Source organism: Furipterus horrens, unplaced genomic scaffold (genome assembly GCF_987537825.1).
Source record: "Furipterus horrens unplaced genomic scaffold, mFurHor1.1.pri manual_scaffold_8, whole genome shotgun sequence".
NCBI lineage: Eukaryota > Metazoa > Chordata > Mammalia > Chiroptera > Furipteridae > Furipterus > Furipterus horrens.
The window spans coordinates 31,078,269-31,104,771 of NW_028327178.1; the positions used below are offsets into that span (position 1 = coordinate 31,078,269).

Consider the following 26,503-nt stretch of genomic DNA (forward strand, 5'->3'; position numbering starts at 1 on the left):
GGAAGCAAAGAAAGGAAATTGATTGGCTATAGCTTAAAGTTGAGGTGACTATAACTGGTTGTCCTTAGATTTCAATTTTTTAACTTTGAGCCATTTGCAAGCTTAGATTTGGTTTGTTTAGTAGGTCCACAAGGATTAGAGTTACCTGTCTAACACCATCCTTGTTTAATGAATTTAACAGTGGTCAATTACGTTTGGCAAAGTCTAAGAACTAATTTGTCTTTTGGGGGTTCAAAATTCATATTAATATTTAAAAACTGTGTTAAGTCTTGCAGTGAAGAAATCTGTTTAAGTAAACATTTCTCAAAGATTGGCTGCAGAACTTTTTTCTGTATTCCAGAGACAACATCTGTTAACATCCTCCAGCACTGGTGTTGGGAGAAGCATGTTATCTGTGCTGCAGGGCCTCTGATTTCTACTGGTAAATTGTCATCTCGGAGAGTGCTAACTCCTGTCTCCAGGTTTGATCTACTTCAGTCTAACCCAGTTATTACAGAGAGAGGACTATTGTGTGTACGTGAAGAGAAGTGCTGACTACTGACAGTAAGAAAATAGAGCACTTGTCAATTGTTCATACTCAGTCAGGATCAAATTGCTCCACTATGTCTTGCTTTTGATCATTCATTTAAATCCCAGGGTTTCTTCCAGGTCTGTGGCTAAAACCTCTTTTTAAGCTTCCTCCAGTCCAGGCATTCTATGGTAATGAGGGTGAGACTCCAAGGCCTTCCCTTGATAATTCCTTCTGCAGCTCCACGTATTACATAAGGAGTTCCAAATTAAGAGTCTTAACATCTAGGAATGACTTGGTAACTCACTAGACTGAGATATTGTAACGCTGGACAAGTTACTTAACTCTTCTGTATCTCCAGATACAACAACTAAAATAAAGAGGTTGGACACTGACTTTGGAGATGCCAAACTGCATCTATATTTGGGTCTTTAAACTGGTGTTCTTGATTTTAAAGTAATCCTGAAAAATATTTCCCTCTGGCTTTTTTCCCCTTCCTCCTTTCTTGGCTTTCTTTCCAAGTGTTTTGAGGGTCTGCTCTTTGCCAAGTATTTTGCCAACTGCAGGAGAAATGATGGTGAACAAATAATAATTTTACATCTTATCTCCAGCAATCACCTGCATGGACAAAATGGTGATTCCAAATTCTGTCTGATCTTGGTCCAAGAGCATTTTGATAAGGATAGTCTTTGACCTGATTGCTATCATTACTACAGAAAACATTTCTTCATTTCACAGAAACATCTACTCTGCTAAAAAAAAAATGTGACTCAAAGTTATATTAGAAGACAGATAATGCCAGTTTTCTATTTGAGATGCTTCCACAAATAATACCCTCCTTAGTTCCCTTAGAAAAGAACCATGATGTCAGTAAGTGCTGCCCCCATACAAGAACAGTTGGTCAAGTTCCATATTATATATATGCTCTGAATAAGTCCTCTCTGGTGGAATTCTTTGCTCAGGCAAGACTCAATCCTGAGTAGCTGATAGACTGCTTTAAAATTGAATTAAATGAAAGTGGCTACTGATACTAATACAATTATTCCTTTAAAAGGGTAGAATATCCATGTTAAACCTAAATATCAAATATACTGAGAAGGTGGATATGAAACTAAATGTCCCAGAAACTTAACTGTATATTCTATTAAACACACACACACACACACACACAAATACAACAAGCAAAACATGCTGACTTTTATTTTTATTTTTTTAAACATGCTGACTTTTTATTTAACAACATCCGGCATAGTTTTGGAGTGTTTGCTACATACATGGCAGTGACTGTCAAACTTGTTTTTTGTTTTTTTAATTTCTATTTAAGTGACTTTGAAAAAGTATACTCTCCAGATGATGGAAGATAATAATTGTATTGTACTTTGTACTGGTCAGATCACATCTGGAACACTGTGTTCAGTTCTAAGCACTGCATTTTTGGAGGAACACAGATGAATGAAAGTATTTTCAGAGAAGTGAGGGAAAAATGGAGATGGAACTTAAAACCATACAAAAATGGAATTGCTGAAGAGGGTATGTATTTTTAGACCAGAAAAGAGCAGATTATAAGGACACACAATAACTAGGTATCTCTCTTAAAGTATGTAAAATTAGGTAGTATTCTTATTATATGTTGCTCTGGAAAGCAAAATGCAGACAAAAGGTTGAAGTTATGCAGAGGCATGATTCAGTTCAGCCCAAGGTGTAGATTAAATCTTTGCTTTGGTAATTCATCACCAGAGGTAACCAAGCAGAGGCTAGACTACCACTTGGCTGGAATATTGCAGTTTTTACTTCTATTTTGAATACTAGATTTTATGTCCCTTTTGGCCCTTTGGTCAATGTGAAACCCAGAATTTGATGAAAAATTAGGGCACATTGTGTAATTCTACAATCCATTTGAAAACTTTAGCTGGTACTGTATGATACAGAACCAAGGTCGTCTTTAGAACCACGTTCCTCTCAGCTCTAACCTGACTGCCAAGTTGTGCCTGATGTCATTCATATTTCCGATGTATATTTCAAGCGTAAGTAGTATAAAACAGCTCGTATTATGACCTCAAAGACATAATTTGAAGACATGAATAAGTGGCAGAGCCAGAAATGTAGCCTTTTAGCTTTTCAAAAACCGAAGTTTGAAGATTTTATTCTTAAAATAGAGTAAGCTCAACTTGCCCTTCAATTTTCTGGAAGAAAACCTGTTATCAATTGTCAGAGAATCATCCCAGGAAGTGCTTTCTGACGTTCAGAAGTAGGACGAAAATCACATCTCGTGCGTGTCACATCCTGTGTGTGGGTAGGGTGCCTCTATCAAGTATCACTCAGGGATGCATTGCTCTGAGTGAGAGATGGGAGATTGGGTGACAGGACAAAGCCGATAAACTCAGGGAGGGGGAGGAGGGGGAGGAGGGGCGGAGCTCCACAAAAGGGAGGAGGAAGGACTGGCACTGTTGCGGCCAGCAGGGGTTACAGCATTCAGCAGTGCGTTTAAGATTATGCACACATGTATGCAAGGAGACTATGGAAAGAATAAGTCTCTTTTCCTTCCCTTTCCAGAGGGCTCATAGATGGATGACAGGAGAATCGCATACTCTCAGATTTCAATCCATTGGTGTTGAAGAACAGAGCAGCCTACAGATTCTGCTGATGGAAAAACAAACAAACAAACAAAAAATCACTGCTTTATATTTAATGCTATCTTACAGTTTTCAAAGTTTGTCCACATGTTATGGGACCAAATATAACATCGGAAAAACTTCAAAATACTCTTGAAATGTTTGGAGTCCCAAACCGGCTTAACAGCTGCCAAATTCAGAGTATCAGATGTTTTTGTAAAGCCAGTGAATTTAGTGGGTATCAGTGATGATCTTTGCATTTTATTTCTGCAGTAACTAATACAAAGATCACTTTCCGCATTTCACATTTTGGCTGACAGTGTAGTTTGGAAGGTTAGAGTTAGTTTTGTGGTGCATAATATTGTCCAGAGGGAAATTTGACCAGGTAATTGACGCAATTGCTCAAAAACACAAACAGCAGATCCAGGATGCATTTTATAAGTTTGTTCTGGTTTACTCTAATAAATCTTTTCGTTTTAGGGCCTGTGCCAGTGAATCCTCAAACTAAAGCAGAAATGTTGAGTATTATTTTTCTTTTCTTTTTTTTAAAAGAAACTACATTTTCTTTTTTATCGATGACAGAGAGAGAGAGAGAAACATTGATTTGTTGTTCCACTTAATTATGCATTCATTGGTTGATTCATGTATGTATCCTGACTGGGGATTGAAACCGCAACCTTGGCATATCAGGAGTGCTAATAACTGAGCTCCTGGCCAGGGTTGAGTACTATTTTTCAAATTAATATTCTTTATACTTGTGGTATTTCTCAGAAAATATTAATTCTATTATTTCTCAAATACAATATTAAGAATTTGATTCAGATATATTTAGGAAGTATATATCAAGGAGAAAGTAAAAATAGAAGTTATGACATTATAAAGAGTCAATGGAAGTGGCATAGCATATAATAGATAAGACTATGGAGTCAGAGCCTTACTGCCAGGGTGTAAGTCTAATTCTACCACTTACTACATTGGATGTTATAGATGAGTTAATTAATTTCTCTATTCCTTAGTTTCCTCAGTTGTGAAGTGGAGATAATAACAGGACCCATTTCTTAGAGTTGTGCATTTTCAATGAATTAATACATGTAGAACTCTCTGAACAATGTCTAACCTTTGGTAAATGCTCTGTAATTGCCAGCTATCATTATTCAAGGATTTCTACTTGGGGTTCTAAGAATAAAGCAAACATTTCCTTAAACTTACCATATATTTTGAAGTATCAGGAAAGAATTTTAGATCTTAAACCTATATGGAAATTGTACTTTTACTGTTTCAGAATTTCAGACCAATGGACAAATGTAAACATAATAATGCTTTGATATTTAAAATGAAAGAATTTTATTTAAAAAATGAACTTAGGTATATGTAGATTAAGGAACTTGCTGGAGTTAGAAAGAGGAAGACTATACTAAAGGATTTTGTTTTCTGATAATCTCTGAAGCATTGCTTAAATATGTAAACTATCTGCAAACAAAAATAAGTAAACCCAGAGCTAACTTTGGAGCACAGGTATTATTAACCTTTTTGTACCTTTGGTGTTTTTATAAACACAGCTTTAAATGTAAGGTCAAAGTCCAGGGCGAGTTTTCATGAGTAAATTGAATCATCCTGCCTTCTGGAAAATGTACTCATTTGCTTTTCCATGCCAGCAACATTAAGACAGTATTTATACATAGGCAAGGTAGAACGATTAATTGGGGAAATAAAACCATATAATTCAAACCAAATGACTGACTTTGGCCTGAACTATCCAAATAACTGTGACTAAGTTGGTTGTTCTTTGTTTTATTTTGTTTGCTTCCTTTTGGAAACTGTGGGATCGGTAAGAAAAGTAGATGAAGAAAGAAATAAATTATCCGAACGGTTGTCTCAATTTTCTACCCAGTGACAGTCAGTGTTGACCCTTAAAATAGATAATATAACGTGCTGTGTTTTGCCGCAAAACAAAAACCCTAGTTCCTGTTATTTCACTGTTTTAGCAGAAGATCTATTTAAATTTTGTTTTAAAAATATTGACACTATTCAGATGTTTACTTTAAGCTAGTATCTGCCAAAATCTATATTTGCAGTGTCAACTACCTATCAGCAAAAAGCAAAGCTAGCACATTAATTTTTAAATGCTTGTCTAGAAGGAGAAAAAGGGCTCAAACATGAGATGTGAGAGAGGACCCACTAGTCTTTTCTTTTTTCTTATTAATGATACTCTTAACATTTATTTATTTATTGAAATTTTGTTTATTTTTAACTTAAATCATTTAAAAATTTTTCAATTACAAGTGACATACAATATTATATTAGTTTCAGTTGTAGTATTTGATTTTGACAGTGATTAGACATTATGTAACTTACTAAGTGATTGTCCTGATAAATCTAGTACCCATCTAACACCATACATAGTTATTAGAATATTATTGACTATATTCCCTATCTTGTACTTGATATTCCCATGACTATTCTGTAATAACCAATTTGTACTTCTTAATCCCTTCACCTTGTTCATCCATCCCCCTAAACCTCCTCCCATCTGGGCAACCATCAGAATGTTCTCTGTATGTATGAGTCAGTTTCTGTTCTTCTTCCTCATTTATTTTGGGTTTTTTAAAGATTCATTTGTTGATAGATATGTTTTTATTGCCATTTTATTGTTCATATTTTTTATCTTCTTCTTCTTCTTAAAGAAGATTCTTTAACATTTAATGTAATACTGGTTTGATGGTGATGAATTCTTTTAGCTTCTTCTTGTATGGGAAGGTCTTTTTATGTCCTTCAATTATAAATGATAGCTTTGCTGGGCAATCTTGGTTGTAGTCCTTGCTTTTCATCACTTTGAATATTTCTTGCCAATCCCTTCTGGCCTGCAAAGTTTTTGTTAAGAAAGCAGATGCCAGTCTTATGGGAGTTTCTTTGTAGATAACTAACTGCTTTTCTCTTGCTGCTTTTAAGAGTCTTTGTATTTAACTTTTTGCATTTTAATTATGATATGTCTTGGTGTGGGTCTCTTTGGGTTCATCTTGTTTGGGGGCCTCTGCACTTCCTGAACTTATATGTCTATTTCCTTCACCAAGTTAGAGAAGTTTTCTGTTATTTTTTCAAATAGATTTTCAATTTCTTTCTACCTCTTTTTTCCATCTGGAACCCCCCATGATGCAAATGTTGGTACACTTGAAGTTGTCCTGGAGGCTCCTCATACTGTCTTCATTTTATAAAATTCTTTTTCTTTTTGCTGTTCTGATTGGCTGTTTCTTGCTTCCTTATATGTCAAATCACTGGTTTGATTCTTAGCTTAATCTAATCTACCATTGGTTCCCTGTAAATTATTTTATATTTTAGTTAGTGTATCCTTTATTTCCGACTGGTTCTTTTTTTATGGTTCCCATGTCCTTTTTTTATGCTGTTGAAGTTCTCCCCTAGTTCAGCTACTCTTCCTCTAAGTTCATTGAGCATCCTTATAACCAGTGTTTTGGACTGTGCATCTAGTAAATTGCTTCTCTCCATTTTGTTTAGTTTTTTTTTTTCTTTTTCTTCTGGAGTCTTGTTCTGTTCTTCCATTTGGGATGTGTTTCTTTGTCTCCTTATTTTGACGGCCTTCCTGTGTTTGGTTCTATATAATATGTAGAGCTGGTGCATCTCCCAGGCTTGGTAGAGTGGCCTTATGTAGTAGGTATCCTATAGGGTCTAGTTACACATTCTCCCCAATCACTCCAGTTGTGCCCCCCTCATTTGGGCTGTGTACTCCTTCCTGTTGTAGTTGTGCCTTGATTGCTGCTAGCATGTAAATGGGAGGGATTTACCACCAGGCTGATCTGCTGCAAGGACTGGACACAATCACCATCACCCTAGAGGATCAGCTCTGCAGGGGCAGCTCCGCAGAGCAGGACTTACTTTAGTGGGACTCTGGTGCCTACTGAGTCCATTCCTTGAATGTGTCCCTTGTGGAGGTGGTTGGGTAGTGTCTCGATGTGGTATGAAGCTGTCCACTGGGTACTCTGGCTTTGGAGCAGGACAAGGTCAGCTGCCACCTATAATCTGCCCAGGCTACCCAGCTTGAGCTACAGAGTGATTTTCAGCTGCCTGATATTTGTGCTGGGCTTGGAGGTACCCAGGAGAGGCCAAGCTGCAAATGATGGCCAGCTGCTGCTATTGCCTGGCCTGTGGCCACTTAGTGAGAGGTACAGAGCAAGTTGAAGTAAGACAACAATTTTTTAAGTAACCTATGGGTCAAATAAACAATAACAGGAGAAATTGGAAAATATTTCAAACTGAATGACAATAAAATACAAGATATTCATTGGGTGAGGGTAAGGAAATTCAACTAAGGCAGTACTCAGAGGAAAAGTTACAGCTTTAAATTCTTATGTTAAATAAAAGAAAGGTCTAAAATCAATAGTCTCATATTTAACCTTAATAAGCTAAAAAAAAGAGCAAAGTAAGCAACCCCCCAAATTGTAAAAGGCTGTTTTTTGAATTATGACTTTTTCTGTATTGTTTCCTTTTTTATTTCTTTAAAAAATTATTATTATTATTATTATTATTATTATTATTATTATTACTATTATTTTTATATTTTAAATCATCACCCGAGGACATTTTTTCATTGCTTTTTAGTGAGAGGGGAAGGGAGAGAGGGTTTAGAGAAAGGGGAAGGCAAGGAGAAAGAGAGGGAGAGAAACATCAATGCGAGAGAGAAACATCAATTGATCGCTTTTTTGTGTGCACCTAAACGTGCCTTGCCCCAGAACAAACCTGTAACTCAGGCATGTGCCCTGATTGGGAATCAAACCTGAGAATTTTTGATTTGCCGGATATCACCCAACCAAGTGAGCCACACTGGCCAGGGCTCATTTCTATTTTCTTTAGATTTAACTTGTTAATTTTCTTTTAATTTCTTTAAGTGGATGCATAAATAATTGAATTTCAGCAATTCTTTTTATTCTTTTTTAAAATTTATTGACTTTTTAGAGAGTAAGTGAGGGAGGGAGAGAGAGGGGGGAGATAGATAGATAGATACAGAGAGAGAGAGAGAGAGAGGGAGAGAGATCAATTTGTTTTTCTACTTATTTATGCAGTCATTGGTTGATTCTTGTATGTATTCTGACTGGGGATTGAAATCACAAACTTGGTGTATTGAAACAATGCTCTAACTAACTGTGCTACACAGCCAGGGCTCTAAAATATTAATATGTCTATAAATTTTTCTCTAAGCACTACTTAGTTGAGTCCCATAACTTTGTAATATATATTTTCATTAACATTCAGTTCAGAATTTTTCTAACTATATTCTACTTCTTATTTGGTCAAGAGTTATTTAGAAGTATGATGCTTAATTTTCATGCATTTGTGAATTTTCTAGTGACATTTCTGTTATTTATCTAGTTCAATTTCTTTACAGTCAGAGAATGTAGTCTCTATAATCACAGTCTCTGAGATTTGGTTATTCTTGATGTATGAGCTAACATATGATTAATTTGAATAGCTGTTCCACATGCATTTGAAAATAATATGTATCTTGCAGTTGTTGGGTATATTATATTTTATATAGCAATTCAGTTTTATTAATTGTGTTATTCAAATATTAAATACCCTTATAACTATATTTTTTTGCTTGTTTTATCAACTATTAAAAAGATTTGTCCATTAAAAAATTATTCTAGTTTTAGCTTTATGTATTATTAGGTGAACACCTTTACTGTTATTTTATTTTATTTCTAAGTGTAGGTACAGTGTTGTACAGCACTGTCTGGAGCATATTCATCTTTCTTGATTGAGACTTTATGCCAATTGATTAGTAACTCCCCATTTCTTCCTCTTCTCAAACTGCCATTCCCCTCTTTGATTCTATAAATTTGACAGTTTAGATACTTCATGTAAGTTAAATCATGCTGTATTTGTCTTTCTGTGATTGATTGATTTCACTTAACAGTGTTCTCAAGGTTTATCCATGTTGTATATTGCATAATTTTCTCCCTCCACCCAAATACCATTTACTTCACTAAAATCTGGAGAAAGGAAAGGTATGCCTGGGACATAAAGCCTAGGAGTGCATATTGACAATGACATACAAGGCCAGGGTGCTGAGAGCCAGCAGCCTGCTCACCACTGCTTCAGTCAGAAGTACCTTGTCCAGCTGCCCAGGGGGCAAAGTTGGACAATGGTCGACATGATAAAGGCCTTGCAGACACTAAGAAACATCAGCCAGCAAGGAGGATGGTGGGCTGGAAACAGTGGTAAAGGCCATAGCATGTTGTCCTTCATTCCTGGTCAGATGCGACGATGTGATGGACTCCAATGAAGTCATAGATGTCACTTTCCCAGGTGAGAAAGTGGCCAGGAACAATGACTTGCACAGATGCAAAAACAGGTAGGTGACCCGAGCCTGCACACCCTTCCAGTCAGCGTTGTACCCAGACAGGGCACTGCACTCATAGGGGATGAAGTAGGGGAAGTAGGTGAGGACAAAGCAGCTCCCCAAGTGAAACAAAGCCAGGGTGCTGGCTTCCGGCCTGGCTGAGCACAAGTCTCTACCTTTCCGGCCCGGCGGCCCTGCCTCTGCTGGGACCATAATTTCCTTTTTTTAAAGGCTGAATCATATTCCGCTGTATGTATGTACCATGTTTTCTTTATCTATTTCTCTGCTGATGACATTTAGGTTGTTTCTACATCTCAGCTATTGTGAATAGTGCTGTAATGAATTTGAAGTGCTAATGTTTCTTTAAGATGCTGATTTAAATTCTTTTGAATAAATAACCCAAAGTAGGATTTTTGGATTATATGGCAGTTCTACTTGTAAATTTTTAAAAGAATTTCCACTATGTTTTATGTAGTAGCTGCACCATTTTACACCCCCAACAACCATGTACAGGGGTTCCATTTTCTCCACATCATTTTCAACACTTGTCTTTTATTTTTCTGATAATAGCCATCCTGACAGGTGTGACGTGTTATCTCATTGTGGTTTGATTTGCATTTTCCTGATGATTTTGTGATGTTTAGCATATCTTCATATGCTATTTGATCATTCATATTATTTTTTGAGAAATGTCCTTAGCCTATTATATTAGTTACTAGTTTCATTATTACTGAGTTGTAGGAGTTTCTTATGTATTTTGGAGATTAAGCCAAATACAGGGTTTGAAAATATTTTCTCCCATTCCATATGTTGCCTTTTTACTCTGACTGTTTTCTTTACTGTGGACCTTTGCAGCTTAAACTATTTGAAAATAACCTCCAAAGAAATCTCCTTTCTCTGCCTGAATCTCTCAGTGGCTATGCCTTTGCAATGATTTCTCTTCCTCTGTATTCCACATTTTCTCTTACTACTCTCTTTCCTATTCTGCTTCACAATTCTGGGGAATGACTACATGGAGATATTAGTGGAGTAGACCTGTGTCTTATGGGTGTTAAGTGTGGTTCAGAACCATGGAGAGCAGCTCACATGGTTCAAACTTTTAACAGTCATGATCTGATTTTGGCAGGTTTTTGGTGGCTCTGTTCTAAACCCTAGAGTTTAGAGCAATGCCTAATGTATAAAAAGTAGTCAACAAATATTTGTTGAATGCAATGAAATGACATAGTGGAATCAATTTGTGCAGGACTATGAACTCTTTCGTAGCTCTTGATACATGCCTCCAAATTGCTTTTCAAAAGTGGGACATTAATTTACACAGCCACAAAATAAAACTTATTTGATTTTCCCTTTGTATCATTCGCTTACTTATGTTTTATTAAAGTATATTTGACATACAATATTAAATTAGTTTCAGGTGTACAACATAGTGATTCGACATTTATGTTCCTTATGATGTGATCACTACTGTAATTCTAGTAACCATCTGTCGCCATACAGAATTTTTATAATATTAACTACTTTTCCAATGCTGTACATTACACCCACATGAATTACTTTTTATAACTGGTGGTTTGTACCTCTTATTTCCCTTTACATTTTTACCCATTTCCCTACCTCCCTTCACTCTGGCAACAATCAATTTTTTCTCTGTATCTATCAGTCTGTTTCTGTTTTGTTTTATTTGTTCACTTGTTTTTTATTACACATTTAAGTGAAATCATACAATGTTTGTCTTTTTCTGTGTGACTTATTTCACTTAGTATAGGACCCTTTAGGTCCATTTATATGATCACAAATGGCAAGATTTCATTCTTTTTTATGGCTGGTTAATATTCCATTGTATATCTATATTACTTCTTCTTTATCCATTTGTCTGTCAATGAACAACAAAGTTGCTTCCATATCTTGGCTATTGTAAATAATGTTGCAGTGAACATGGGAATGCATATATCTTTTCAAATTAGTGTTTTTGTTTTCTTTGAATAAATATCCAGAAGTGAAATTACTGGGTCATATGGTAGTTATATTTTTAATTTTTTGAAGTGTCTTCTGCTTCAATCATTTATCTTACATGGGTGATAAAATGAGTGTCTACCCGCTCTCAAAAAACTTAAAATTTAGATTTGGAACAGATGACAAAACAAATAATTATATTACAATGAGATAAATTCTATATTGAGGTATGCTATGAGTTCTGCTTTCTGGTTTTGGGAGGACAATTGAAGAAAAGACGAACAGCCACATAAATATGATGAAGGCATATTATGTATCTAGCCCATTATATCATTTAAAAATAAGTTTACAGTAGTTCCTTCTTATCTGTGCCTTCACTTTTTATGGTTTCAGTTACCCACAGTCAACTGCAGTCCAAAAAATATTAAATAAAAAATTTCAGAAATAAGCAATTCATAAATTTTAAATTTTGCCTGTTATGAGTAGTGTGTAAAAATCTCGCTCTGTCCTACTCCATTCTGCCTGGGATGTGAATCATCCCTTTGTCCAGCATTAGTCATTTAGTAGCCCTCTTGGTTATTAGTTCCACTGTTCGGCATTGCAGTGCTTGTGTTCAAGTAACCCTTATTTTGCCCTAAAAGAATGTCACAACGCCTTTTTCATTCACCTAATTTCATCTCATCACATAGACATTGCAGCAATCTCACATCATCACAAGGAGAAGGTAGAATAAAATATTTTGAGAGACAGGCCACATTTCCATAATTTTTATTAGTATATTGTTATAATTGTTCTATTTTATTATTCATTATTGTTAATTTTTAATTGTGCCTAATTTATAAGTTAAACTTTACCATAGGTATGTATGTGTAGGGAAAAAAACATAGTATATATAGGGTTCAATACTATCCGTGGTTTCAGGCATCCACTGTGGTTCTTGGAATATATTATTTGCTGATAAGGGGGTACTACTGTAGTTTTGTTTCTTCCTTTTGAAATCATACAAATTTTGTTTCTTTTTCTTTAGCTGATTTTAGAGGAAGCTAGAAAAGTATTAAACTGTGATAACAGACATCCTTGTCTCATTCTGATTTCAAAGGGAATGATTTTTACATTTTACCATTAGGTATAATATTATGGATTTTGCTACATAATCCTTATCTGGTTAAGAGTTTCACTTTATTTCTGTTTATTTTTTTCTTAAGGTATAATTGATATATATCCATATCTGTTTCAAGAGTATAAATGGTACATTTACACAATGGAATACTATGTAGCAGAAAGAAAGAAGGAACTCCTGCCATTTGCAACAACATGGATGGAACTAGAGAGAATTATGCTTAGTGAAATGAGCCAGACAAAGAAAGAAAAATACCATATGATATCACCTAATACAGGAAACTAAAGAACAACACAAACAAAGGAACTAAATAGAACAAAGAGCAGAATAGCAGTCAATAGGGGGGAGGGGAGAGGGAGAGAAGGGGAATAAGTAAGGGAAGGGTTTAGTCAAAGGACCTGTATAAATGACTCATGAACATGGACAACGGGGAGGGATATGATTGCGGGAGAGGGGGTGGGTTGGGTGGGGAAGAGAAATGGGGGAAAATGGGACAACTGTAATTGAAAAACCAAAAAAAAAAAAAGTATAAATGATTCAATATTTGTATATGAATATGTTGAAATAATCACAATAAATCTAGTTAATATTTGGAGGTTGCTAAGAAAATAGATCTTGAATATCCTTATCACAAGAAAAAAATTATAGGTATATGGAGTAATGGATGTTAACTAGACTTTGCTCAATTTTAGTTGGGTTATTTGTCCTTTTTATCATTAGGCTGTGATAGTTTTTCATATATACTAGTTCCCCCCTCCCTTGTATAACTACAATTTTTGACATACAATTCCAGTTTTTCGGCAGTATTTACATTCATCAGATTTTTATGAGATTATATTAGATACATGATTTGCAAATATTTTCTTCAATTCTGTGGGTTGTGTTTTCAGTTTCTTAATGGTGCCCTTTGAAATACAGTCTTTGAAATTTATCTTTTAAAAAAATTATTGTTGCTTGTGTTTTTTTGTTATATTTGAGAAACCATTGCCTAATTTTGGGTCCTGAACATTTACACCTATGTTTCACTCTAAGAGTTTACATTTTTGGCTCTTACATTTAGGTGTTGGAACTGATTTTAAATTAATGTTTGCATATGGTGTGAGGGAAGGACCTAACTTTATTCTTCTTGTGTAGGTATCCAGTTGACCCAGCACCATTTGTTAAAGAGACTATTTTTTCCTCCTCTAATTGTCATGCTATCCTTTTGTGGGGAACCGCTCCTTGTGGTTTAGGGAATTGACCTGCTGCCATCACCTTGGCTATGCTTGTCTTTAAGTCTCAACAATGGCTGCATGGGAGACATACCTGAAAACTATTCAGAAGGTTTCCGTGGAGATTGGATTCAAAGAATATTAATATGCTTTAGAACTTGCTCTGCTTTCTTTTATCTTATAATTAAGTATAAACAATCTCTAATAGGGAGTATTCGAAACCTTGTACCTAGTGCCGATGTGGGGTCAAAACGTTTAATAGACCCTGGCACAGACTATTCGTTGTACCCGCTATACTGGAATTTGTAATCAGTTATTGTTATCTGTAACCTAGGTACCTGAAAGCTATTGATGATTTATGAATGTTGATCTTGTATCTCCCATGCGTATCCTTCTCAATAAAAAGCATGAGGGACGAAGGTCTAGCGACTGTTTCCACTAGAGAGGCAGTCACCTTCCTTCCCCCAGACATAAAGAAGTGTCCTGGGTAAAAGTTATTTCATCAGACATAATAAAGTGTCCTAGTAAGAGTTTGTTCCACCGTGGTCACGAAGGCTCTGCTGGACAGAGCAGCTTCCAACCGAGCCTAGGGTATGTGAGGTACCTCCGCCTTACCCTTTCAAAAGCCAATTGCCTTTAAATGTGAGGATTTATTTTTGGACTCTCAATTCTATTCCGTTAATCTTTATGTCTATCCTGACGTCAGCACCACACTGTCCTGGTTATTGTAGTTTTATAGTAAGTTTGTAATTAGTGTGAGTCCTCCAACTTTGCTCTTTTTAACAATTGTTTTGGTTATTCTAGGTTCCTTGAATTTTGACATGTTTTAGGATGAGGTTGTCAGCTTCTATGGAAAAGCAAGCTGCGATTTTAATATACACCTATAAATGAATTTGGAGAATATTGCAATCTTAATGATGCTGTCTTCTGATCCATGAACATGAGATGTCATTCCATGTGTTTGTTGGGTCTTTAAAATTTCTTTTTCAAATTGAATATATATATTTTTAACTTGCATAGCTAGTGAGCTAAAAATAAAGATACAAAGCTTTTAAGAACTGCTTAGCTGCTAGAATATTTCCTTTTATTTTTTTATTAAAAAATAATTTATTTGTTTGTTTATTTATTTTTAGAGAGAAGGGAAAGGAGAAAGAGAGGGAGAGAAACATCACTGTGTGGTTGCCTCTCACGTGCCCCCCACTGGAGCCCTGGCCCACTACCCAGGCATGTGCCCGGACTGGGAATTGAAGCAGCGACAGTTGGTTCGCAGGCCTTAGCTCAATCCACTGAGCCACAGCAGCCAGGGGTTATTTCCTTTTATTTTTATGTAGATATAATCAATACCTGTTTCCTGGCCAGTGTGGCTCAGTTGGTTGGAGCATCATCCCACAACCAAAGGGTTGTGGGTTTAATTCTTGGTCAGGGCACATAACTAGGTTGCAGGATTGATCTTGGTTGGGGTGCTGGTGTGTGGGACCACCAGTCCAGATGTGTACTATCCCCCGTCTGGGCATGTACAGGAGACAACTAATCCATGCTTATCTCTCACATGGATGTTCCTCTCTCTCTCTTCCTCTTTATCTAAATACAATAATAAAAAAAGTCCTAAGGAGGGGACTAAAAAAAAAACAAACAAAAAACCAAATCTGTTACCTTAAGTAACTTCTGAAATCAGAAGAAACAAATAAATAAAAACAAATTTTAGTTAATATATAAACTGAGGAAGTATAATGAAAAGTGCTTGAGACTGAAAGTCAGGAAATCGGGGAACTTTTATTAGCTGTGTGCCTAACTAGGCATATAACCTTCGGAAAATTATTTTATCTCTCTAGGACTGTTTTCTTACATTTAAAATGATACTGTAATTTTTCCTAATTAGGAAATCATGGGTCTATGCTACCAATTTACAATATGGCATGTAACTGTATTTATTTTCAGACTAAATTTTGAGGAATAAAACATTTATAAAATCGTTTGGGGTTGAAATGTTCAGTATTTCCATGCGACCTCCCCCATCAGAGAAGCATAAAGGAAAAAATATTTATATAAGTTTTTTACCTGATGCGGATTAGAGAAAGGCATGCATGGAACTTAAATACCTATAACAAGTATAAAATAGAATTATGAGCTTTATAATGCAAAATTATGGTTCTGACTTATCCTTAAAATAATTGAGAAATGGATGCCATCTGTTGTTGTCAGATGTTAATGTTAATAAGTTGTCTTAAAATTTTCAGTACAGTAAGTAAAATTAAAAGTGTGGGTCAATATGCGGATTATATATTTAAACCTTTCTCTTTTTAGTGTTTTCAAGTAGCATGACATAAAAATTTTCAGCTTAAGAATTTCGAATGTGCAAACTTTCTGGGCATTCCCTGACCTCCAATGCCGCGATATACAGGTCGGTATTTCCTTTGTGAGGACTATGTACAAACTCAGTAATTAGAATCGCTTTTACTGGGTTTTTAAGCCAGTACTCAATAGCACCATCTACCGGTAACATAGTGAAACTTAATAATAGTAGAAAGAATGTTAAGATGCTTCATATCGAAACAAATACAAGAAATATTCTTGTCCCAACTTTCTAAGCTTATAGATAAAGAATTACCCTGGCTGGTTTGGCTCAGTGGATTGAGCGTCGGCCTGCGAGCTAAGTGTCGCTGGTTCGATCTTCCAGTCAGGGCACATCAGAGAAGGAAAACTCTGATTCCAAAAAACCTCCGCTGCCTTGCGGCATACCTCTTCAGGGGAAAGGCTAAGGGAGTAAACCCCGACAGAAAATCCGGAGCCGGAGTCCCTAAGGCGGTTTGACGTTGTAGTCAACACCGGCAACTCCTGCGGCGCACCTGAAGCCAAGCTGTATGGACTCCGTCTTTCCCTTGGACCCTTCAGCTGCGAAGAGAGGGGGGGTCTGCTGCATGGGCAACAGCAGACCCTCCATATCACCCTGCCCAGGCTCTGTAGCTTCAGCTCCACTGGAGAGCACACTCCAGCGTCATCGCAAGATGTCGATTCAACACGGGAGGAGACAGATACCGCGTCACTCCCGAGTCGGACTGCACAGCCATTCTCGGCGGTGCAGATAGACTCTTAAGAAGCTACACCATCGTCTCTCGAGACGGACGGCTGCCGACGACGACGACGACGACGACGACGACGAGATAAAGAATGCAAGGCTCAGAAAAGACAGTAGTTTGTCAAAAGTCACAGATTTCTCATTAAGACAATATATACTATTGCAGACTAAAAGTTTTGTGGGTGCTTTCAAAGCAAGGAAATACGGAAAAGCAATTTATCCTACTGATCAAATCTCTAGGGTTAAAAACTTAGCTGGCTCTGTTTATGGCTCCAGTGCTTATTATCTTTGGGTAAGTTAATTAACTGCTCTGCTGTGCTTCCATTTCTACATCTGAATGTTGGTGAAATGCACTTTTCTGGGTTTGTGTGAGAAACAGAAGTAATAGACAATGTATGTAAAGCACCACGCTTGATATATGGTGATCAGTAATGGTGACATTTTTATTTACAAGTGGCGAAACTGCTTTTCAATCTAGATGTTTCTGATTTCAATGTCTGTGTTCTTTAAACTTGACTACACCAGGCATGAGAAGAGACTGGCCATATTATATATACAAAATAAAACAATTCATGAACATTTGATAACACAGTACAGTGTTCCCTCACTTATCGCAGGTATTACATTCTAGACCTCCCCACAATAGGTGAAAATCCACGAAGTAGGAACCTTACATTTATTTTAGTATTTATATATATTTTAAGGCTTTATAAACCCTTCCCACACACTTATAAACTGTTCCCAGTCCCTTATTAACCTTTCCCACTCTCTTATTAACCTTTTCCACACTTTTATAAACACTACTTATGTTCTTAAACATATCTTACACTCTTAAACCTACGTAAGTTTAACATGTATACAGTACCACAAAATCCTGTGATATAGTGAAAAATCCGCAATGAATAAATATATTTAAAAAAATCCGGCGATACTGTGAGGCTACGATAAGTGAACCGCGATATAGAGAGGGACTACTGTATAGCAAATATAAGACAACTGGCGTAGCATGAGTTCTATGGGATTCTTTAATTTTCAGGAAAGAAGGAAGCTGGGCCTCTTCTTTTGTAGTGGAAAACAGGTCCTTAATTTGTTTTATTATTATTTTGTCCAGCAAGCTTCCTTTCTTTTGGTGATAGACTCTGTCCTCATAGCCTTGAGGGTATGCACATGGCCAAGGGGCCAAGGCTTGGCCAATCATAGCACCTCATTTTTTCTGGACACTGTAAATGGTTCAGAGGACATGAGATGCAAAAAGAGCGAGTGTCTGGAGAAATCAGAGGGATGAGAGAAGTGTGCAAATACCTTCTGCAGAGTACCTTATTTTTAATAAAATTTGCTGGAGATCCTTGACTGTTATCCCATATTCATTTTCCTCTTCTTCATTAGCAACAGAACCCACATAAACTACGTTTTCCATTCTCCTTTGAAGACAGGTGTGACCAATAGACTCACCTAAGACAGTGGGATGTGAGTGAAATTGTTGAATGCCATTTCTACAATATGATCTTAAGCCATTAGTCATGTGCTTCTCCATTGTCCTTTCTCTGTTCCTGGAAAGCAAATGTGTCAGTGATTCAGCTTTAATCTTTAGATGAGAACAACACCTTAGAAAATGAACACCTTAGGTAAACTAGGAAAGAAATAGATTTTTACAGTGAAGTCACTCACTGGAAACACTGTGTGTGGATGTGGTGGTAGATTGTAAAGTCAATGCAGAAGATAAAAGTCAATATATGTTCAGCCATAAAAAGGAATGAGGTACTGATTCATGTTATAACACGGAGGTACCTTGAACACATTATGCTAAGTGAAAGAGATCAAACACAGAGTCACATACTGCATGATACTAAATGCTCAGGATAGATATATCTATTGAGACAGTAAATTTGTTATTGCCAGGGTGGAGAGTGACTGGTAATGGGTACTAGGCTTTCTTGGTGGTGATGAAAATGTTCTGGAATTAGACAGTAGTAATGGTGTACAACTTTCTGAATATACTAGAAACCACTGAAATGTATACTTAAAAAGGGGGAATTTGATGGTATGTGAATTATATCTCAAAAAATCCATTTAAGCTAAATTGCCCTTGAAAATCTTTCTTAAAGACTCTAATACAGCTAGTTTTACCTTTAGTGTAAAAAATAAATTGCCTTTTTAACTTTTAGTTGAGACCTAGATAAAGTAGTATGCTTCCATTTAGAAGTTATATGTCTTATAACTCGAGTCATACTTAGTTTTATGAGATTCTTATAAAATGCAAGGGATTGAGATGAGAAATATTCAAAAGGGAATATATGTACCCCTGGGGACACAAGAAAAATTTCCAAGAGGTGCTCAGGTACAGCTAATTTTAAGAAAATTAATTTCCAACCTTCAACATGCAGGTATTATCTTTTCTAAATTGATCTGTGGCTAAAGCTGCATGTCATTATGTCCTATAGTCCTTTCCTGTCTCCCATTTTTCAAAAGTCGTACCTGTCACCTGTCATAAATTTTTACCACGGTAAAAGCCTCAGGGGTGCCAAACAATCTGATAATTTGAGTTACTGATGTTGGAGAAATCTTCTTTACATCAAGAAGCATTGCATTTTTTCCTTGCCTTATACTTTTGGCATATAATTCAGAAGGAATTCAAACAATTCAGTAACACCATAGAAAAATTCATTTCATTCTCTTCTAGAAATGGGAGCCAGTTCAGGTCTCAGTAGGTACATAATTACTTGCTTCCTGCACCTCCATCACATTGCAGCAGAGGGTAAAAAAGAAGCGGTTGCGGAGAAACGACTCCAACCTTTGCAGGCACACCCTTTCCTTGCGACCAACAAAAATGCAGTAGCGTAGACGTTTCCCTTACACTTGTGTTAATTGCAGGACACACAAGAGCGCACATTTCGGTTCACCGGTTGAGTCCACGTTCATGGCAGTCTGTTTCTAAAAGGCAGTATGTGTTCAGACGATACATGGCCTGGGCAGGCCAGCTGTAGAGGAGCCCTCAAATACCAGGGCTGTGTGTGTGTGTGTGTGTGTGTGTGTGTGTGTGTGTGTGTGTGTGTGGAAGGAGGAGCAGCACACACTCCCTAGTGAGCAGGTGCACCTAGCCACTCCACCGGGAGCATGGGAATGGCAGAGCAAGCAAGAAGCAGCGCGAACAGCCACTTCATTTGCCCACTGTTTCCCAGAGAGCCTTCGGAGTTATCGGCGTGGAAGGCGAGCAGGCAGGCTTCTTTCCTACTAGAACAGCATTCAGCTTCAGCGCGTGCCTGCCGCGTACCCTCCCACCTCGTAGGCTTTGCCAAGTAGCTGCTTGAAAACCCAGGCGTATGGTCACGTGCCTCCCCTGCCTGTCTCCGTCCACCACGATGGTAGCCCCGCTCCAGCCCCGCCCAGTGGGCGGGGCCTCCCGGTGGGAGGGACTACCGTCGCACCACTTCCGGCGCTAGTACCCCGACCGGCCTCCGTTGCTCTTCACTTCCCTCTCCGCCACTCTCTCTCAGTGCCCCTATCGCTGCCCTTACCACCGTCACGTGAGGGGCAAGCGCTGAGGCTGCTGGGACTAGTACTGCCGGTAGGTCAGGGTTCGGCCTCAATATGGCGGTTCCGGTCGGGCAGTGACCAGGGTTTTACCTTCGGAGGGGATAAGTGGAGATTGTCGGTGTCTCCACCTGATGGGTGGAATGTGAGGACGCCGTGGCAAGCGCCGAGGAGCGGCGGTGACGGGGAGGGGTCGGTGGTGTGTGCCCCGGGAGTCGAGGCGACGAAATCAGTCCCGTATATCGGTATCACGGCTTCATTGCGGGGCCCCGCCCGGCCGGGCTAGGCCGGCGGGCGGCGGCAGTAGCTGCTGCAGCCGCAGGATCAGTCTCTGAGAGCGGGCCAGAGGGCGGGTGCCGCCGCTGTTTGTGCCTCGGAGATGGCCCAGTGTGTACAATCAGTGCAAGAACTAATCCCGGACTCCTTCGTCCCCTGTGTCGCCGCGCTGTGCAGCGACGAAGCCGAGCGGCTCACTCGTCTCAATCACCTTAGCTTCGCGGAGTTGCTTAAGCCCTTCTCTCGCCTCACTTCCGAGGGTATGTGGTCTTCTCCCTTTTTCACCGAGCGTCCGCAAATCGGGGCTGGGAGAATAAGTTGGGGGCGGACAGGGAAGACGAGGGCCATGTTTACAAAACAGAGCGGGTGGAGTGTTCTCTGGGGTCGGGCCCCCTCGGCGTCTCCGGTGGTTGCAGGCGGGGGCGTCATAAATGAGGTTGTCAAGACAGCGCAGGCTATTCTCCAGTTTCTGTTGGCATTTATTTCTATCCCCGAACAAGCCGGACTGTTAGGTAGTTACTATAAAGAAAAACGTGAGCCCCAGAAAAGGGCGAAGAGACTGTTCTCAACAGCCAGCCATAGGGAGAGAAGTAGGACGTTGTGCTACAGGTAAGGATAGGACGGTGCAGCCTCTTAGAACGGTGAGGTCTTGGTAAAGAAGACAAATCAATCCCTGGGTGTTAAACTGGGCTTGGAGTTGTTTTGAACATTAGCCTTCCAGCTCATCTCTTTCTAAGCTTCTGTTTAGTTATTTTACCTAAAAATTTGTTTGAACATTTTTTGAGGTATATAATATTTTGCTTAACCTCTCAAGGGAATAATAAAGTATTAAAGAAGGGATAAAACCTGAAGCAGCCTTTGCCTAACAGATAAGAAAGAAAGTTACATGGAGTTACCTAGATTTATAAAAAAAGGAAAAGTCCTAAAATTTGGTTTTTCAGATAAAAATTAAATCAACAGTAGGAATGTGACTTTATTGAGGAGCTGCCTGTTTTTTTTTTCTCTAGCTTTAGAATCTTTATTAAGAAGAAATAAATGTAATAAAACATTTATGATTTAACCAATATGTCTTTACCTGTACTTTGAAAACAACGAAGCAAAGTATAGGTAAACGTCTTTAAGGTCTGGGTAAAATGAAGGGTTTTAATAAAGCTGTGCCAAGTGAACGACTGTGATACTTGGTTATCATGACTTCTGCACAAAAACAGTGCTGTGCCATAATTCATGTATTTATATGCCACAGGTGTGTATTCTTTGGGAAAATAGTTCCATTGTAAGTTCACTTTAGTATTTGGAGGAGAGAGGAAGCTGTGCAAAAAAACACAGTTTAGGAACTCTTGGATTTTCTTCAGCCTGTACCATAGCCAGCTTTTCCAGTGTTGTACTAAGTGGACAAGACATCTGACTGCCCTACATTCTTAAATTCTTTTAAAGATGTGTGTGCTCTTTCCTGCTTTGTTAATAAATAATAATGCTAATACCTGATACCTGTTTTATGTAGCTTTTCTCTTCTAGTCCTTATTGAATTCTGTGAGGTAGATACTGTTGTTATCATTTTACATTTGAGGACATTGAGGCAAAGAGATGTTCACTTGTACATCTTACATGTAGGAAAGATTTAAAAAACAGGCCATGTGACTTAAGTCTTTTTTCTCTCCTGGCACCATTTAGAATTACTTACACTAGACAGCAGTGCTATCCAGTAGAAATATAATGTGAGTCACATATATAATTTTAAGTTATTTAGTAACATGAAATAGGTGAAATTAGTGTTAATGATTGATTTTTTTAACCCACTATTTCCAAAATGTTATCATTTCAGTATGCATTCAGTATTAAAATTTAATTAGATATTTTTTATTTTTTATTGCTAGGTCTGAAGTTTGGTGTGCTTTTGCACTTATATTACATCCTAGTTTGAGCTAGACACATTTCAGGTGCTCAGTAGCCACATGTGGCTGGAGCCTCCTGTATTGGACAGTGCAGTGGATAGAGACTCAATTCTGATTTCCTTCTTTCTGTAGACTCTGAAAGATTTAGGAAAGGATTATGAATGGGACTTCTATGGCTAGGTAGAGAGTTAATGGAAAGATAGCCAGCAAGTCCCTGTTGAGGAGGGGGATGAGGTTAGAATTGTATGGGCAAAAGGTGTAAATTATGAATTATGAGTGGTCCGGGAACAGTGAGGAAACTTATCCATATTTGAGTACAGAAGAGTAAGGGAAAATGCCTAGATAAGGGAGGGTCTTGAATTCTAGGGAAGGGATTTTGGCTTTCATGTTGAATGGTAAATATATGGCAGTCTCAGATTCTTGAGCAAGGGTATGAAATTTTGGGAAAGGTAAGAGCTGATATAAGTTTTAAAGTTCAAGATGATTAGGATATGGATTATGGGTGGTGGCATTAAAAATTTGGCATTTAGACATTAGTACTTGGTTTCATTTTTGTGAAATATTTTAAAATTTATTGTAAAATATGTTTAAGGGATTAAAAAGAGGAATAGAATGCTTTTTTTAATGTAAATCTTGAGTATTTTCTGAGTGAGCTATTGAAAGTGGCAAATTGGACTGGAAAATGATCTTTAAAGGGTACTTAATGTCTCTAGTTTTAAGTTTCTTTAAAAAAGTGAGAAACATTTCATCAATCTTACCCACCATGTTGGTTTAACTAGGTAATTTACCTCCTACTTTTTCAAGTACGTACCAAACTTGGAATAAAATTTGTCAGCTTTACAAAATTTACATATATATGTTGTTTGTGTCATTTTTGTATAGGTTTGATTTTTTTTTCAGCAGTTGAGGTTTTCTCTATAAAGTTTTTGTGTTGGGTAAAAACATGACAGATATTTCATTTCTCAAAGTGTATTCCCTAGAACACTAGATGTGTTATAATGTTCCCTAAAAATGAATTTTGTGGTCAAATAAGTTTGCTTAATGTAACATGCATTTGTTTGGTAGAGTCACAGTGTCATTTAGCATATGAAAAGCCCTGGGAAGATCTGTTATAAAGAGGCTGTTTAAAAACTTAATCCAGTGTCTCCCAAATTTGTTTGAACATGGAATCAGTTTTTCAGAAACAACTCTTAACTTTCTTGAGGAAACAGTATTCCATGGAGCAGCACATACTGGGAAATCGTCGTCGGCAGCCGTCCGTCTCGAGAGACGATGGTGTAGCTTCTTACGAGTCCATCTGCACCGCCGAGAATGGCTGTGCAGTCCGACTCGGGAGTGACACGGTATCTGTCTCCTCCCGTGTTGAATCGACATCTTGCGATGAAGCTACAGAGCCTGGGCAGGGTGATATGGAGGGTCTGCTGTTGCCCATGCAGCAGACCCCCCCCTCTCTTCGCAGCTGAAGGGTCCAAGGGAAAGACGGAGTCGATACAGCTTGGGTTCAGGTGCGCCGCAGGAGTTGCCGGTGTTGACTACAACGTCAAACCGCCTTAGGGACTCCGGCTCCGGATTTTCTGTCGGGGTTTACTCCCTTAGCCCTTCCCCTGAAGAGGTATGCCGCAAGGCAGCGGAGGTTTTTTGGGAAATATTACTTCATAATACTATATGCAAGATATTATATGGGAACCTGTAAAAGTAAGGTAATGGTAGATTTGAATTTCATTCTGAAATTGAGATGTTATACGATATGTTGTCACCTTTTGTGCTGTTTAGTTCAGAAGCTTTTGAATTTTTTGCATGTGATTTAAGAGCATTTCTCTTAATCATACTTCAGTGTATTACGTATTCTTTTGTTGTATAACAAATGATCCTAAAACTTAGCACCTTAAAAACATTTATTTCTCAGTTTCTCAGGAATCTGGGAGTGGCTTAGCTGGATACTTCTGGATCAGGGTCTATCTTGAGGTTGCAGTGAAGTTGTCAGCAAGAGCTACAGTCATCTGGGGCTGCCACATCTCACTTCCTCATTGGATGTTGGCCTGAGACCTCAGTTCTGTGCCTTGTGGGCCTGATCACAGGCTTCCTGACTGAGTATCCGCATGGTGTGGCAGCATCTTCCAGAGGGAGTGATCAGAGCGAGAACCCAGGATGGAAGCTGTACTCTTAAAACCTTATCTCAGAAGTGACACACTACTGCTTTTGCCATGTTCTGTTGGTCACACAAACCAACCCTGGGATGTGGGAGGAGGGTACACAAGTGTGTATAACAGGAAGTAGTGGGATCACTGGGGGGTTCTTTCAGAGGCCGGCTGTCACACTTATTAACTCTATTCTGGATTTATTAGTAGGATTACCCAACTGATAAGCCCACTCCGAATATAGGGAAAAACAAATATCCTTTTTTGTATTAACACTTAGAATACTAAAAGATAACTGGCTAATGTAAAAATTTGACAGAGGTTTAATACACACATGGCTACTTATGTTATTCAACAATTAAGAAACAACTTTAAGGAAAATGCTTGATTTTAAACATATCAGAAATTCACCATAGTATTTCCATGTTTTTTGGTTTCTCTTTTTCGTAGTTAGCCTAGCTGGAAAGTTTAATTAGGGAAAGTGTCCTGTGTATGTTTATTTGAATTAGAAAAAAAAATAAACAATTATGGAAGAATGAAGATAATACAAGAAACTACCACTACCCAGAACCAACAAATATTAACCTTCTTGTCATATTTGATTTGTGTCTTTTTCTTTCCTTTAAAAAGAACTCAAGCATAGATACAGTTGACATCTCTTTTCTACCTTTCCTTTGGTCCATTTCCTTCCTTCATTGGCAACCATTATACTGGAATTTGCATGTATTTTATTTGTATTTTTGTACATATGTTTATAATACAAGTGAACATATTCATTCCATATGTAGTTTTTTAAAACTATTTTTGTTTATGTTTTTAAATTAAAAATTTAGAAATCAATAGAGAACACAGGAAATTTAGGAAGATAATTTTTACAGTTGTAAATTTATTTAAAATATAGGCAGGCCTGAACTTAAAGATTTGGTATAAAGCTTTTTCCATTGAGACTAAAAGTGTCATTTAAAAAAAAAAAATTTTTTTTATGGGTAGGCACCCAAAGCCAGTTTTTCAGAGTTGCCTCTTATTTGTAGATGATGGTCCATGATGTCCTTGAGATAGTATGTGTTAATACCTGCTGCCTCCACCACCTCTTGACCACTTAACTATATAGTTTGTGTCAGTCATGGTCCTCAATGCCTACACTATTATATAACAATATCTCACCTAACTCTTTAAAATAACCCTGTGAAATAGGTGTTAACCACATGTTATAGGTGAGGAAATTGAAGAATGGAAAAGTTAAGAAGTTATTTAGGATAATCAGTAAGTGGTGGGTTGAGATTTAACATAAAGTCTGACTCCAAAATTGGGTCCTTAATATAGTAGGCTGCTCTAATACTACTATGGGAACTGCCTGATTATACTTATATGAAAAAATATGCTTACATTTCCTAATGTGCACTGTGGATACTGTTTTGTTATAATTTCCTAAGAACCTCTCTCTTGGCCTGAAGCTCTGAATCACTGGTTATAAATCCCATAGACTTGAGGCAAGGCTTGTAAGAGGGTAAATGCAGGAGATACTGGGATGGGAGAAGGGATTTGTATATTGATTTCTTTTTTATTTTTTTATTATTTATTTATTTATTTTTTTAGAGAAGTTTTAGGTTCACAGCAAAATTGAACAGAAAGTATAGAGAATTTCTGTATACCTTCAGTTCTAATATGTCCCCACTATCAATATCCCATATCTGAGTGGGCATTGATTTTTATGATAGAAAATTAGTGGCTGAGAATGCAGGCAGCACACTAGGGAAGTAGAGGAATCCTCAATGCAGCATTCAGTTCTCCTTTCTTCCCCTTCACTATTTTCAGTGTTGATATTGCAAACTTC

The 26,503-nt window shown here is 37.7% G+C and overlaps 1 protein-coding gene and 1 pseudogene across 2 annotated transcripts in view; one reads left to right on the top strand and one right to left on the bottom strand.

Moving 5' to 3' along the window:
- Positions 1–9,157: 9,157 nt before the first annotated feature.
- On the bottom strand, positions 9,158–9,685 carry LOC150002686 (BOS complex subunit TMEM147 pseudogene; annotated as a pseudogene).
- A 10,698-nt stretch (positions 9,686–20,383) lies between these two features.
- Positions 20,384–26,503, top strand: part of TRAPPC8 (trafficking protein particle complex subunit 8) — a 73,472-nt gene continuing 67,352 nt past the window's right edge. For both annotated transcript variants that reach the window (XM_090285675.1, XM_090285676.1), the window contains exon 1: positions 20,384–20,899. In XM_090285675.1, coding sequence (XP_090141801.1) covers positions 20,743–20,899 — 157 coding nt within the window. In that variant the 5' untranslated portion in view covers positions 20,384–20,742. The remainder of the gene's footprint in view (positions 20,900–26,503) is intronic.